A 16,543-nucleotide genomic window follows, 5' to 3' on the forward strand; every position below is an offset into this window, starting at 1 on the left:
AATTTTTATTTATTTTTTTTACATTTATTTAGTGTGTGTGTGTGTGTGTGTGTGTGTGTGTGTGTGTGGCCAGCTCAGCCCACCTGGGGGCGTGGCTGGCTGGCATGTGGTGCTGGGGGACTGAACCATGGTCCCTGTGCTTTGCCAAGCTTGTTCCAAGTAGGTGCTTTAGACCACTGAGCCATCTCTCCAGCCCCCTGTAAAGTGATTATTTAAACAAACCCTGTCTGTATTGTGCATTTTTTCCTGAGGTCATCAAAGCCAAACAACAGAAAACAGAAATTAGCCTGATAAAACACAAACCTTTGTTTTTCAGGACAGTTTTGATAAATTTTTACTGAGAGTAGATCAACATTTTAAGACACCGAGTGAGTGAGAACTTCTGCTGCGCATTTGAGACCCCCCCAGATCAAAAAATAAAATAAAAATTTAAGAAAACATTGATTTATGCATACAATTTTGTTTCATATTGATTTACAAACTTTGACTTTTAAAAACATTGTTACGCTTGCAATTATTGACCAACTACACTTAGAAATTTTCTCTCATAAAATTTGTTCCTCACAGAAGAAAGTACATAGAAATCTTGAAGACACAGGATAAGTAGAGAGTTCATAAACAAAAACCAAACTACACAAGAAATACTTTAAAGAATCAATAACTCAGATCTTATCTTTTTGAAAAGTTTCTGCACGTCAAAAGAAATCACCAACAGAGTAAAAAGAAAAACCACAAATTTTGAAAAAAAAAAAAAACTTTAGCTGACTGTTCCTCAGACAAAGTACTTCTATCTAGACCATATAAAAAATCAGGAGACCAAAATTCAAAGACCCAATCCAAAAATGGGCATCTGAGATGAATATACACTTCTCAAATAAAGAAATACAAACGTCAAATAAATACATAAAAAAAATGCTCAGCATCATTGATCATTGGAGATTACAACAACCTACAAATTACAACAACCCTGAGATTCCATCTCACTCCTAAAAGAATGGCTATCATCAAGAAGTCAATCAAAGGACCAGTGAGATAACTCGGTGGACTAAGCACCTGCTTAGGCAAGCACAGGGACCAGGGTTCGATCCCTAGTCCCACATGCTGTGCTGGCACCAGCCCCAGGACATGCTGAGTCAGTGACCAAGATTGAGTGTGGTGATGCACGCCTGTAATCCCATTGCTTGGGAGGCTGAAAACAGGAGGATCACTATGAATCTGAGCTGTGTAGTGAGACTCTGTGTCAAATACATAAATCAAAAAAAAAGTCAACTAATAATAAATGCTGGAGGGGCTGTGAGGATAAAAGAACACTTCTCCACAGTTGGTGGGAGTGAAAACTGATACAACCACTATGGAAATCAGTACAGAGATTCCTCAGAAAGGTAAGATGTGAGGTCCCATTCAACCCAGCTATTCTCCTCCTGGGTATTTTTTCCAAAAGAACTACAAACATCATACCACAGCGATATATGTGCACCCATGTTTAAAACAACACAATTTTTCATAACTAAATCTTGGAAACAACTTAAATGCCCATCAACTGAGGACAGGATAAAAAATATGTGGTATTTTTACACAATAGAGTGTTACTCAGCTATAAAAAATGAACTTGAGGCTTTTATAGGTAAATGTTTGCAACTAGAGACCATACTGGTCAATGAAATAAATCAGACCTTCATGTGCAAACATCATATTGTCTCATTAGTGTAAGAACCTGAAAGAGTAAATAAAATCTGAAAAGTAAGATACTGTAAAAAAGAAAGAATCCTTTCAAAGGGAAGGAAAAACTGGGATGAGGAAAAGGGTAAATGAAAGAAAAGATATATGTATGAATATATACAGGATAGCTTAGATAATTGTACTGCTGATTTCTGCTGGTCTACTGAAAGGAGAAGTTAATGCTTAAATGATTTTTTCTTCTCCTTTTTAGCTTCTTATAACTTTTTAAACCAATTTTGCATATTTTTATCTGGTAATCTCTACAACTAATTTGAAGACAACATTATGCAATATAACAACTATTGTTGAATTATTATTTTGTTTAGTGAAATTGTATATCATTTCTAATATTTTACAATTCTTTATTCTCTTTAAAAAATAAAAAATTGTCCCTCACAAATGTTCTTATTTTTAATTTTAAAAATTATTGGTACATATAGATATGCATAATGATAACATTCATCATGTGGAATTTTTACCTGTACATGACATATCTTGTTACTTTCTTTCCCATTCCCCTCCTCTCCCTTCAGCAGTTCATCTCCTCCTTATTTACAAAAGCCTTATTTCTTTCTGTTTTCTTTTTTTCTTACCTCATCCTTTCCTTTATCCCCAATTCTTGTTCCTTTTTCCATTTGAACAATGTGTTCTCATTTACCAATATCTCTAATACAGCTTGGTCCTTAGTTACACATAATCCTACACCAGACAAACAATGTAGTATTTAAACAATTTGACTGATCTTATCAGATACAAAAGTTACATTTCTTATTACATAGGTCTTGCTTTATCTTGGTCTTAACCATCCAGTAGAAAAGTATAAAAAAGAGGTATAAAAAGTAAAGCCATATTAATATGCTGAACTGTAGAAAGCCCAAGTGAACAACTTCTGACATTGCCAGTCCTACAGATAACCCACTACTATTATGGACTACTGAACCATATTGGATTATTTTGCTGAATTCACGCACCTACAATATATACTTAAATGGCAATGGAATACTCATCTCTGACAAAGCTAAACAAAAAAAGGGATACAAATGAAGGACCATTTTGTATCTGTATATACAAAATAGTATAGATATACAACTACTTTCTCTTAATTCAATGAGAAGAAAGGTACATACTAATAGTGTTTTTTGACAGGATATCATGTCTACATCTTGTACTATGAATAGCCACTATGAAAACAACAATTGCAGTGTGTTAATTATTGAAACTGTCCTAATCAGTTTTCAAAATGTTTCATTACTATTTGTTTCTCAATAAAATTAATAAAAAAATAAAAAATATATCTATCAATTTATTTTACTTAAGATTAGGGTCTCAAGGAGCATCCATTTATCTAGAAACACTCAAGCTTATCCTTCTTTAAGAAAGAGTAGTTTCTATTGAATTAAAATTAATCTTCTCCCTTCACTGGTTGATGAGCATTTGGCCTGTTTTAAGATTTAGCTATTGCAAATTGTGTTGCTATAAACATATGTTTGCATGTATCACTGTGGTATGATGCTTTTAATTCTTTCCAGAAGATGCCAAGAAGGAGACTAGCTGGGTCAAAAGAAATCTGTATTTTTTTAAGTTTTAAAGAATCTCCACAATGATTTCCACAGTGGTTGTACCAGTCTACATATCCACCAGAATGGAGAGGGTGTCTCTTTTCCCCATAGCCATGGAAACATTTGTTGTTGGTTGATTTCCTAATCTTCTGGAGTGAGATGGAATCTCAGTATTGTTTTAACTTGTATGTCTTGAATGCCAGCTATGCTGAACATTTGTTCATGTATTTATTTGCCATTTCTACTTCTTCATCTGGGAAGTGAATATTTATCTCAGATGCCCATCTTTGACTGGGTATTAAAATTTGGGGGTATGATTTTTTTTAGAGTTATGTAGTCTATATATTAGCTCTTTGTCTTAGGAACACCTGGTGCAAAATTTTTCCACACTACACCTTGATTCAGTGACTGGCTGTGTTCACCCAAGGGAGGGAATCAAACCCCGGTCCCTGTGCTTGCCTAAGCAGGCACTTAGTCTTCTGAGCTATCTCGCCAGCCTGCCACCACCATTTATTAAAGAGTATATCCTTCTTCCAGTGAAGGTGTTTGGCCTCATGTCAAAGATAAGGTGGTTGAGTATGTTTGGATCTTCCAATCAAATACATTGATCCTCTAGTCTGATTTATTTATTTGTTTGTTTGTTTTGTTTTGTTTTGTTTTGTTTTGTTTTGTTTGGCAGGTACCATGCTGTTTTATCACAATAACTCTGCAGTATAATTTCATATCAGGAATTGTGATGCCCCCTGCCTTCCCTTTGTTGCCCAGAATTGCTTTTGCTATTTTCTTTTTGCTAGAGGTCTCTTTTGGTTCCAAATGCATTTTAGCATTGATTTCTCTAATTCTGTGAGATATGTTATGGGTATTTTGATCAGGATTGAATTAAGTCTGCATAACAAATTTGGAAGTATGGCCATTTACACAATATTGTTTCTTCCTAATGAAGAACAAGGGATATAGTTCCATTTTCTGATATCCTCCTGGAGCTCCTCTTTCAGACTACTGTAGTTTTCAATGTAAAGGTCTTTTGCTTCATTCACTAGATTGATTCCCAAGAATTTCATTTCTCTATGCTTTTGTGAAAAGTGTTGTTTCACTAATTTGTGCCTCTGTGAGTTTCTTATTTGGGTATGGAAACATCATTGATTTTTAAGTTTTGACTTTGGATTCAACTGTGCTATGAATTTGGTTGTGAAAATTAAAATTCTCTTGGAGTTTTTGGACTGTTCTATGTAGAGCACCTTGCCACCTTCAAAGGGTGTTAATTTCACTTATTCTCTTCGTATCCTTATTCCTTTCACTTCTATTAATTGTCTAATTGCTTTCCTAATAGTTCCAGAATCACATTGTGCCCTGGATTTGCCCATGGGAAGCTAGGAGGCCTCTTGCATCTTGCTTCTATATCTCCTCACTCTCTATTTATTTAGTTTAATTTTTGGGTTGACATTTGTAAATTGTTTATGGCTGGTATCTTTATTGTTAGTATTGAGAACCCTTAATAAATAACTGCATCTCAGCATAATCTTCCAGGTATAGCTGAGTTTTGAGTAATGAGTCTGACGCAAGATCCTACGTCTTCAATTTATTTGGGCCTACCTGGCCCACCTCTGTTACTTTGTCACTGGCCTATAGTATTGTTTATGAACCATTGGCAATCTTAGTGTTGGAATACCAGGAAGAACAATTTATTAGAACAATTACATTACCTTGGCTAATGTAGTACAATCTGTAATAACAATAGCATCAAGTACAGCCTAGAAAATGACAAACTGAGGTAACTTAATTTGCTGACTTTCACCATAAGAACTAGATTTGTAGTTATGTAACAAAATCCAAAGCAAGTCAGAAAATTATATGCCTTAAATATGCCTTCAATGTGGCAACTTTACTCTTAGGGGAGAAAAAATTTAAAGGCATTAGGGGAAAACATAGAAACAGAAGAAGGTCAGAAGTAAAGCTGGAGAACAAAAGACTACATGAACCGAAGAAAACTGGTGAAGAAGATAGGAGGGAAAGAGAAGGAAGAAATACAAACATGGACAGAGCAACAACAAAGCTTATAAACAATGTTCACACCCATGAAAACATGAAAAAGCAATCAGGAAAAAAACAAACAACAACAAAAAACAGTAGAGGAAAACAATCGCCACTTCAGGGCATGTCTCTGCTGTCACTAGTAGTCAAGGTAGGCAGACAGAGTCCAGATCTGATTAATTCCAGCAAGCCAGCTGTAGCTTTACAGCAGGGTAGTGGGTAATCCCAGCAGGTCTGCTTGCTTAGCTTTGCCAATGTTCAGGATGATTTCTGGTTTGAGCTTGGAACTCAATGTGTTCAGTCTGGAACACCCTGCTTGCCTCCAGGTGGCTAGAAGTTGGCTCCCTGCCACCTTGAACTTAGCTCCTTGACCTCCTGCCAGCCTGAATTCACCTTGCCCAGCCGCTGGAGGAGCTAGGGGGAGCCAGCCCACAACCACTCTGAGTCCCAAGCATGCTTGGCCTCTCTCTAGGAAGCCTAGCAGCCAGCTGCCCTTTCCCAGGGGAATCTGGACTCAAACAACTCCCCAGCCACTGCAGTCCCTTGTGTGCACTGCTCTGTCCCTTAGTACACTCTTCTATGGAGCTCTCCAGCACTGCCAGTAGTCACCAAGCAACATCCGCAGGAGTGAGCAGCCCCTCCTGTGCAGTGAGTCAGGGCTCAGGGCGAAAGTGCCACCCGCCAGCTCCTTCTTCTACCTGGAGTTCTCTCTCTTCACTCTCCCCACATGCTTCAATTCCTGCTTCTGGTCCTTCCTGGGTCATGGGAACCCACTTTCCTCCTCTTTTTCCTTTTGCTATATTCCAGCATCTGGACACCAAATCTTGGAAAGTCTGTTTCTCTGCTGTTCATCGCTCCAACATCTTCCCAGAAGTGCATATCACAGACTTTCTGCAACTTACTTTAGCTTTCTGATTTTGTCCATGTCTTTCTGTTTTGCATTCTATCAAGTCTTTCTTACCAAAAATATTTTCTTACACATCTTTCTTTACCACTCTCTCTTTTATACTTACTAGCTTCTTTCTGCCTTTTTCTCATTCTTTCAATTTATTTCAAGCTACCAAATTTTTTAATTTGGACAAATTACACATACGCCCTAACTTCTAGGGGCCTGACCAGGTCCTTCAGCTGCCTGTATGAGAGGCACAGCAAAAGATGAAACAAGACAAAAACAATTTTAGGAATGCATGAGCACAGGGTCTGGGAGGTCAGTGCCTCTGGGTGGGCAAACTCAAAGACCTCTCGGTTAGCACACTTTATCAGCCAGCAAACGCAGGAAAGAGAAGCAAACAGACATCAGGCTAGACCTTGCACTGGGTAGGTAGAGATGAAAAATGAGAAACACACACACCAAAACTCAAGAGGTACAGTCAAAAAAATAAGAGGAGAGAGAAGAGAGGACGTCACTTTAAATAGTAAGATCAGAGAAGCCTCACGGGGAGAAGGATCTCTATGCAGATATCTAATGGGGTGAGGAGAAGCCACAGACCTGCAGGAGGAGGACTTGGACAGCCAAGCCTGGGCAGCTTCCAGAGTATACTCAGCTGCTGGTGGGACCTCATGCAGTGCTGATGCCTGACTGAGATGGAAGGATGAGGCCCGTGAGGAAGACAGGAAACAGGAGGGCAGCCAGGCTTGATGGCTTAGGCCTATAACGCAGCACTCTCGGATACCAAGACAGGACGACACACTTTTGAACTCAGCTCAGGCAATTTAGTGACTTAGGGAAACCTCTTAAAATTTAAAAACTTTTAAAAGTACTTGGGATGTAGCTTAGGGCAAAGGTCCTGAGTTCAACCCCCCCCCCATACTGGAGAAAAAGAGCCTGGGTTTAGGAAAGAAAAAAAGGAAGATGAAGCAGACTGGAGAGAACTAGATTTAGTCCCCCAAGTTTAAAGGAACAAAAGTATAGGGACTTGTTAGTCTCTCAGTGTATCCTAGGGGAAAAAACAATAGCAGGAATGAGGAAAAGATAGACAAGAGACAAAAGCTGAGGTCAGGTGGAGGCCTATTCAAATGATTGGCAAAGGACCTGAAGAACAACAACAGAGGAATTTGTTTAGTCAGTATGATAAGACAAAGTTAGTATCATAAGACACAAGGTTGCCTAGCAACTGTAACCAAAATTGTCCGGGCAGGATGCTTTTCTCAAGACTGAGGCAAGCTGATTGCTTTAGGCACTATGGCCTTGTCCTGCCCCCACACAAAAGTCCAATTTTCAGTTTCAGCTGCTCCCAACATAAAGGAGAAAAACAGAAGAGCAAAAAAAGAGTGGGCATCATCCAGAGCCTCCCTCCTGTGCTCACAGCAGAGCTGAGAAGAGAAAGCCATGTGGAGCTCAGCACTCAGGCCCCTCGGCCAGTGTTACCTAATAGAGAGCTACCTACACACTATAGAGTCTAGAGCAGACCAAGCTCACTGACTGTGAAAACACCAGCTGGTGTAGTGGGGTGGGGGGCCAGGTGGACTGCGGGGAGAGGCCAAGGATCTTCTGCTGCACCTGTAAGTGCTTGAAGTACGTGAGGCTCCTGTCATGTGTCTGGGTGGGGCTTGAGGTCAGGGCTCAGGCCCACAGGGACTGGGTAGCCCAAGTGGTGACTGTTCTACATCTTGGTGGCAAGGTCACTATGGCAAGGTTTACTGAACCCCTCAGTCTGGACACAGACATGGAGCACATCGCCATATGCAAGCACCCATTCACGGTGTCCATCAGGGACAGAGGAGCAGAGTCTCAGTGCAGCTCTTCAAGGGGAGAAGCAGGAGCTACCCATGGGATCTGATGCACACTCCTTAGCGGCCCCACCCACCTCCACACTGCTCCCCACCCCAGGGTCCTGCCCCCAGCGTCCAGGCTGAGGCAGCAGATTATTCCTGCCCTGCCAGAGACCCCTGGCTCCTTGCTCTTAGGACACAGGCCCCTGCTCCAGACCTGTCCCTGGCTTCACGCTCAACTCAACTGGCTCCATGTCCTGGCCTAGGCAGAACTCTAGTCTTCTTGGTTCCCAAGAGTCCTCTGACCAGTGTCCAGTGTGCACACCTCTGTCCCAGGTCCTTCCATCTCCTTCCACCAGAGCTTCCATGATTCCCTGATCTGAAGTGCTGTCTCCAATCCCCACATTCCCTCCCTAAAGCTGAGGCTCAGCCACCACAACATAGAATCTGGGGTGTAGAAATGGGGGCAGTTCCCATGAACACCTGCCCTGCAAGTCACAAAAGCCCATATTCTAAAGACCACACACACACACTCAGTATAAGGTGCTACATGAAAAATCATTTCAGGGCTCAGTGGACTAAAGTGCCTGCTTAAGCAGAGCTCAGCATCTGGGGTTTGATTTCTGGTGTGCCATGTTAGCCCCAACCTCAAGGTACACTGAGACAATGGTTGAGACTGGGCATGGTGGCACGCACCTGTAATCCCAGCATTTGGGAGGCTGAACACAAGAGGATCACTATGAATCTTTTCTACATAGTGAGACCCTGTAGACTCTGTCCTAAATACAGAAAGAAAAAAATAAAATGAGCTAAAACTTTTTTTTAAAAGTTGTGTGAATCATGAAATGACATTTATTATAAAGGTTAGACATTTTATTAACATTATTGCTCCTGTTCACTTAACTTTTCTGATGTGTCTACCAGAAGTTTAAAGCCACACATGGTCAGTGTTCCAGTTCTGTAAAGGCCCCACCAGGTGTCCCCTCCAAGTTCAGCCATTGTGCCCATTTCTGTCCTGGACCACGTGGCTGGGAGTAGGTCCTGGGAGATCTGCTGACTGACACTTAAGCAGAACCCCTGTCCTTTCCCAAGTAAAGTGGAGTCACTCCTGCTTGGCAGAGAAATTTCTCAGGACAGGGCAGGACCTGAGCTTCCTGGACTTCTGCAATCACCTTTTTCTTGCCAGAAGTCATTGCATTTGACCTTGCAGGCCCCTAACCTCAGAACCTCCTGGAAAGCCAAACCAAGACAGCTCTGTCCCTTTTCATGTAGAAATAGAGTTCTAACTCATAGGATTTAAGGACCAGCGATTTGCAGAATAGGGAGATGGAGCCTTGGGGGAGATCAAGAGAGGGATAAGTAAGGGGTTATGGGGAGCAGGACCAGAAGAGGACACAGGAAGAAGAGGAGAGAGCACGCCCCCAGCCTGGAGGAAGGAGGGACAGAGGAACAGCAGCGCCAGCACTGGAGGGGACAGTAGAGGGGAGGGGCCAGCAGGAAAGCAGGGGCTGGCTGGAGGCTGGGAAAGCAGCAGGGAGGGGCTGGGACCTGGAGGATAAAGCAGGGCCAGCCTAGGCCAGTGCTGTGGCCCTGGACCGCTACCCTCTGTGTCCTACTGCTCCAACTTCGTGTCCTATGGCCATGGCCTCATCCCTGCGTGTCCCTCTGCTGCTCCTGGCTGCCCTGCTCTTGGGCCTGGCCATGACCCCCATGGCCTTGCTGTCCTCCAGATCTTCACTACATCTAATGGGGAACCTGGAAGATGGAGACCCTAATGATGAAGAGGTGCAATATGTAGTGGACTTCGCCCTCGAAGAGTACAACCAGGGCAGCCAAGACCCATACCTCTTCCGCTTGTCACGGGTGGTGCGTGTCCGTCAACAGGTGCGTGGTCACTAGGGCTGAGGAGGGCTGCCCAGGAAGTGTTGTCCACCTGCACACCCTGCTGCTCCTTTCCCTCTGCTCCCTGCCCCCCACCCTGTCCTGTCCCCACCCAGGTGGGCTGCATGCTCTGCAACCCGTGACCTTTCCCAGGAATCCTTCCCACAGTGGACTACCCCTGTATTTTTCACCCATTCAGTCCATAATATTTTTCTGTTCCTGTAGTCCTTGGTGAATGTGCCCCAGAATTCCTTGCATGAAATCTAGCCTAGACCCTGGCACGATCAGTGTCCCACACTTGGCCCTTAGACACGGCTCCAATTCCAACTGGCTGGGACAACAGATGCCAGGCCAGAGTCAGGGTGCCCTGGGTTAATGCTGACCACCTCCTTCTGGTCCTGGATCTCTGAGAACTGTGAACCAAATGACCACACAGCAGGGTGAGAGATCTATGCCCATCCCTCCTGTGGTCATCCTGGGCCACATGGGCCTTGCTCCTGGATTGAGTGGATTCCCCTGATCCTTGCAATGCCCCCTACAGTGGCCACTGCCCACCCCGGAGAACCTGCACTTTACCCTCAGGACCAGGCTGACCTCTAGAAGCCATGTACACACTACTCAGTGGCCTCAGAGCCTCACACAGTGTGGCTGATGTCCACTGAGGACATTCCCAGGCCCTGCATCCTGTCCTGACTCAGCCGCCTCTCCCTGGAGCAGCTGCTCTGTCTCATGACCTCAGCCTGTCAGTGTCTGCCCAGCTGAGGGGTCAATCGTAATCCTAGGGGGACTACTAGCAAGGATTGATGGGGTGTGAGGGCATCCCAAAGATGACACTGGCTGTGACATTGCTGCCACCTCTCCATGTGTGTTCTTGATGACATCACGCAGTGAACCCCTAAGGTCCCTAAGAGTCCAGGGAATCTCCACTGTGAACCTCAATGGTCCCTGTGGATAGCAGGGTGCCCTCTGCCGCTGTACCAGGGAAAAGGACCCTGTGGGTGGGGGACCAAGTCCTTGATGGATCAATTGTGCTTCAGCCTCAGGTTGCAGCTCTCCTGGAATAGCATCCAATGTGTCCTGCTGGACACAGAGCCCACTGGGGTGGAGCTGCCCATCCTCCTGGGAAGGATGTGCTGGCTCAGTGTGCAGGCTGCTCCCTAAGTCAGCCTCCCTCCCAGAGCCCAAATAAGAGGGTGCAGTCTTCACTCCTACCTGCCCAATCCCCTTTCTGTCTTACTCTGGTGCACAAGACTGCTCTTTGTAGCTCCTTGGAAAGGAACAGGTTGAACACAGGGTGGGCCCATCACACAGGATGATCTGGAGCAGAGACGGATGCATGGGTTTGGCCTGAGCAGAGGCAAGCACAGTGAGTCCAGTAACTGTGGCTGTGAGGTGGACAGAGTGCTGAGAGAGCCCTGCTCTTCCATCCCAGGTGGCAGCTGGCATGAACTACTACCTGGATGTGGAGATCGGCAGAACCACCTGTGCCAAGGACCAGCCCACCCAGGATGACTGTCCCTTCAGTGAGGAGCCGGTATGAGCTTGAAGTGGGCAGGGGCAACTCAGGTAGTGGGGGAGTGTGGTCATGAGATCATGGTGGGGTAGCAGAGCTGGGAGGGTGTGTGGTAGTCAGGAGCAGAAAACATCAGAGTGGGACACACGTGAGTGTGTAGACTTGCACACCTGTGTACATGTGGGTAGCAGAGCAAGGCTGTGCACACGGTTGATTGGGTGCTTATTGATACCCAGGAAGTGCCATGCTAGGAGGTGACCCCTGCCTTTGTGGTGCTCCTGCTAGTGGGGGAGGGGCAGCAGCAGAGCTGGTGAGGAGGGAGGGGTTCTGGGAGAGCCAGTCTCACCCCGCCCACAGCCAGGTTGAGCAGGCCAGGTCTGAGACCACATGCATGCTGTCCTCGGCATCCAGGCTTTCCTGACAGCCTGGGCCATACTCTGAGCAATGAGCCCCTGTCATCCTGCCCATGTACTCTGTCTCTGGGTCCCCAGGCCTGGTTCTTCCCTGGGTGCCTCTCAGTGCTGCCCTGAGCTAAGGTGGAGAGAAACTCAGGTGATAAGCACCCGCCCTTCCTGTGCCTCTGGGCTCCTGGTCCTCCAGGGCTGCTCCCTCGGGGATATGAGGGATGAGGACCTGGGATCCCTGAGCTGGGGACAGCGCCATTCAAGGACTTCCCCTCCACCAGTCCTCCTCTCCTGATGTTCAAGCCAGGGTCCTCCCTCTCTCCTGAAGCTGAACTCACTGTCCCTCTCTCTCTTCCTTCAGCAGAAGCAGCTCTGCTCCTTCAAGGTCTACTTCAGGGCCTGGGAACACTACTTGGTCCTGACAAGTTCCAGGTGTCAGAAGGTTTGAGGTTCTATCCAGGCCACAATGACCACCCCTTACCCAAGACCCCTGCAGCATACTCAATACTGTGATGGAGCCCAGCCCTGCTACAGTCTCCTTGGTGGCCCTGCACCCAAGCTCCAGGACCACAGGCTCCTCAGTATCGTGGACACCCAGGAGCTAGCCCCTCTTCCTTTCTCATGTGCTTCTCAACCACACCTGTAGAGGCAGGACACAGCCACCCCTGCCTTGTTCAATAAAACTTTGCACCAGCTTCCCTGTGTGGTATAGTCTCAGGGTGCAGGGAAGGGTTGGGTAGCTTGGTGTCTACACAGCTTTGTGTCTCTGACTGTCATACAGGTTCCTGCACATAGTCACACCCCTGAGCTGTGGCCAAATCACAGTCACTGAGGCCCCACACCTCATCACCATCAACCATTCCCAGGGCCTCCACTCTCCTTCCCACTTCCTCCAGCTGTGTACAGGGCTCTGACTTGTGCCCTGGGAACCGGGCTTGGAGAAGCTGACCTGGTCAGCCAGACATCTGAGAAGAGTCCCTGACACAGGGCTGGTCCCAGGGCTCCTGTGGCTCATGGTGGGATTTTATTTAACTGCAGGCTAAGTATGAGTCCCTTATGAGAAGTGCTTGGGACCAGAGGACTCAAGGTCTCAGAGGTGTGTCAGGTTATAGGAAATCTCCACATGTGACATTTCCTTGGAATGGGAGCCCTGTCTGGGCACTTCATTCCTGTACCCTGAAGCTAACTGCTACAGCATGATTAATTAGAAGAACAACACTTGAATTGGAAAGTCGGAGGAAGGACAGGAAAAGATCCAGCTTAAGTGGCTGGAGGGGGTCACCCTGATACAGGGGTTCAGGCCGGGCCTCCACAGAGGTAGAAGCCCACTGTCCAGGACTGACTGGAAGGCTGAGGTCCGGGTGCTTGGCATTTCATCATCTCCTCATAGATCTGGGATCTCTATGGGTGAGGGGTGGTTTTCTTTCCAGAAGAGGACTCTGATTCCATGGCCTCAATCAGGTGAGATTTCCCCTTCCCTGGAACCCAGGTGACCCAAGGTCCAGGACAGTGGCTGCAGGCTTCTCGGAAGAACTGAACATCCCTGTCAACCTCTCACTTTGAGTCTTCAGTCTTGAAAGAGAGGAGACCATGAGAATTCAGGGCTGACCAAGCCTGTCCAGGCAGATCCTAAATGACCACCAGGCCCCACACAGAGCTAAGATATCTGACCCAGGATTTATAGTGACAAGGACTCAAATGATGGTCATGCTGTGTTCTGCTATTAGCCACCTATCAGGCATCTGCAGCCTGAGGAAGAGCCATGGATGACTCATGCAAAAATGGTATTTAAGTCTCTGCCTGTCTATTTCTTTTCTTTCCTTTTTTTTTTTTTTTTTAATTTTAGGGAAGGGTCTAGGTGTTCAGGGTTTCACTACTAGATCGCACTCATAGTGATATGCCTGTTTACAACCTCCCAAGAGCAGGGATTACAGGTGCCTGCCACCATGCCCAGTCTTAATTGCCATCTCAGTGCACCCCAGGGGTGAGGCCAGCATGGCAGGCCCTGGGATTGAACCCCTGCACCCTGTGCCTGCTTGCAGGTGCTTTAATCCGCTGAGCTATTTGGCTGGCCCTGCCTGTCCATTTCTATCTCGCAGCAGATTTATTGTTTTTATTTTAATATTTAGATCTTTGACCAATTTTGATTTTAGTTTAGCACATGGTGTTAGATATAGGTCTAGTTTTCATCTTTGGCATGGGGAAAGGCAGTGTTTCCAACATCATTTATGAAAGATGCTATCAAGGATTAGGTGAATGAGTGCACTTGGAGTTGAGTATGCACCTTGCAATTTGTTCCACTGATCCTCGGGTCTGTTTTGCTTTGTTTTGCTTTGTTTCTTTATTTATCTGTTAGGCCAGTACCAAGCCATTTTATCACAGTAATTCTGAAATATACTTTCCAGCCAGGGATTGTGATGCCCCCTGCCTTCCCTTTGTAACCTAGAATTGCTTTTGCTATTCTAGATCTGTTTTAGCTCCAAACTAATTTTAGATTTAATTTCTCTAATTTTCTGAGATACACTACTGGTGTTTTGATTGGGATTGCATTAAATCTGTGTAACAATTTTGGATGTATGGTCATTTTCATTTATTGCTTCCTCCTAACCAAGAACAAGGGACATTGTTCCATTTCCCGATATCCTTTTGGATCTCCCTTTGCAGACTACTGTAGTTTTCCATGTAAAGGTCTTTTACTTCATTAGATTTACTGGCCTGGAAAATGGCCCAGTAGAATAAGCACTTGCCTGGCAAGCACAAGGGTCTGAGTTCAATCCTCGGTTCCTCAAAAAAAAAAAAAAAAAAAAAAAAAGATTGCTCGCTTAGTATTTCATTTCTTGTATGTTTCTGTGAAAAGTACCGTTCCACCCATTTCTATCTCTGTGAATTTTCTTTTTAATTCGTGTACAGAAATGCCATTGATTTTATTTGTGTACAGGAAATACCAACTATGCTAGTGAACTTGGTTTTTAAGTTTCGAGGTCCTTTGCTGGCGTTTTCAGAGTCTCCTATGTAGAGTATCGTGCCGTCTGAAACACTGTTAATTTGACTCCTTCCTTTCCTATCCTTGTTCCTTTCACTTCCGTCTCTGGTCTCATTGCTTGGGCCAATGTTTCCAGAACTTCGTTGCCTTCTGGGTTTTCTCTTGGCTGCTAGAAGGCTGCTTGCATCTTGCTCCCATGGTCTTCTCATTTTCTATTCTGTTTTTAGTTTAATTTCTGGGTTGAGGTAGTAAATTGCTTCTGCAGGTAGCTTTTTGAATAGCGTTGAAAACCCTCACTAAATAATTATTTTTCAATGAGACCTTCCAGATGGAACCGGTTTTGGGGTACTGAGTTTGTTGCAAGATCCTAGTTCTTCAATTTAGAACAGTTATATTACCTTGGCTGACATGGTAAGAGCAACAATAACAAGAGTGTCAAACACAGCCTAGCAAATGACAAGCTGAGGCAACTATTAATTTGCCAGCTTTCACCATACAAACTAGATTTGTAGTTGTGTAACAAAGTCAGCAGCAAAGCAGAAAATGTTATATAGCAAATATGCCCTCAATATGACAACTTTCCCCTCAAGGGAGAAAAATTTAAAAGGCATTGGGCCAGGGGAGGGGGGAATAGAGTGACATAAGAAGGGAAGGAGATTAGAATGGGCTACTGGACCGTATTGGATTATTTTGCTGAATTCACGCACCTACAATACTTAAATGGCAATGGAATACCCATGTCTGACAAAACTAAACAAAAAAAGGGATACAAATGAAGGACTGTAGATAGATAGATAGATAGATAGATAGATAGATAGATAGATATAGAGATATATATTTTGTACATATCTTTATATACAAAATAGTCAGGATAGATATACAGCTACTTTCTCTTAATTCAATGAGAAGAAAGATTTGTAGTAATAGCGTTCAGACAGGATATCAAGTCTGCATCTTATACTATGATAACCACTACAGAGACAACAATATGCAATGTGTTAATTATTGAAACCGTCCTATTAATCGGTTTTGAAACTGTTTCCTTGCTATTTGTTTCTCAACAAAATTAATTTTTTTTTGGCAGAACCAGGGATTGAACTCAGATCCTTGCATTTGCCAGTCAAGCTCTTATCCTACTGAGCCATCTCCCCGGCCCCTACAAAATTAATTTTAAAAAAGAAGCCAGGCTGGAGAACAAAAGGAGATGACGTGAACTTTGGGGAACTGGTTAAGAAGGTGGGAGGAAAAGAGAGAAAGAAGAAATAAAAACATGGACAGAGCAACAACAAAACTTATAAACAATGTTCACACTCATAAAAACAAGAAAAAGTAATCATAAAAAAAAATCAAAACAAAAAGAAAGTAGAGGAAATTGATCACCACTTCAGGGCATGTCTCTGCTGTCACTAGTAGTCAAGGTGGGCAGGCAGAGTCCAGATCTGATTAATTCCAGCAAGCCAGCTGTAGCTTTACAGCAGGGTAGTGGATAATCCCAGCAGGTCTGCTTGCTTAGCTTTGCCAATGTTCAGGATGATTTCTGGTTTGAGCTTGGAACTCAATGCGTTTAGTCTGGAACACCCTGCTTGCCTCCAGGTGGCTAGAATTGGCTCCCTGCCACCTTGAACTTAGCTCCTTGACCTCCTGCCAGCCTGAATTCACCTTGCCCAGCCACTGGAGGAGCTAGGGGGAGCCAGCCCACAACCACTCTGAGTCCCAAGCATGCTTGGCCTCTCTCTAGGGA

At 44.6% G+C, this 16,543-nt stretch overlaps 1 protein-coding gene across 2 annotated transcripts; it reads left to right on the forward strand.

Annotated features, from left to right (window-relative positions):
• Positions 1 to 9,597: 9,597 nt before the first annotated feature.
• Positions 9,598 to 12,282, forward strand: LOC101562333 (cystatin-C-like). 2 transcript variants are annotated; one of them, XM_004635662.3, is made up of 3 exons: positions 9,598 to 9,905; positions 11,335 to 11,436; positions 12,181 to 12,282. In XM_004635662.3, exons 1-3 carry the CDS (start codon positions 9,657 to 9,659, stop codon positions 12,265 to 12,267), a joined length of 438 nt encoding a protein of 145 aa, XP_004635719.3. In that variant the 5' UTR covers positions 9,598 to 9,656; the 3' UTR covers positions 12,268 to 12,282. The 2 variants fall into 2 exon arrangements, with proteins under 2 accessions (XP_004635719.3, XP_023575924.1); XM_023720156.1 differs by having other exon boundaries at positions 12,184 to 12,282.
• The last annotated feature ends 4,261 nt before the right edge of the window (positions 12,283 to 16,543 follow it).

Source organism: Octodon degus, unplaced genomic scaffold (assembly GCF_000260255.1).
Source record: "Octodon degus isolate 3935 unplaced genomic scaffold, OctDeg1.0 scaffold00073, whole genome shotgun sequence".
NCBI lineage: Eukaryota > Metazoa > Chordata > Mammalia > Rodentia > Octodontidae > Octodon > Octodon degus.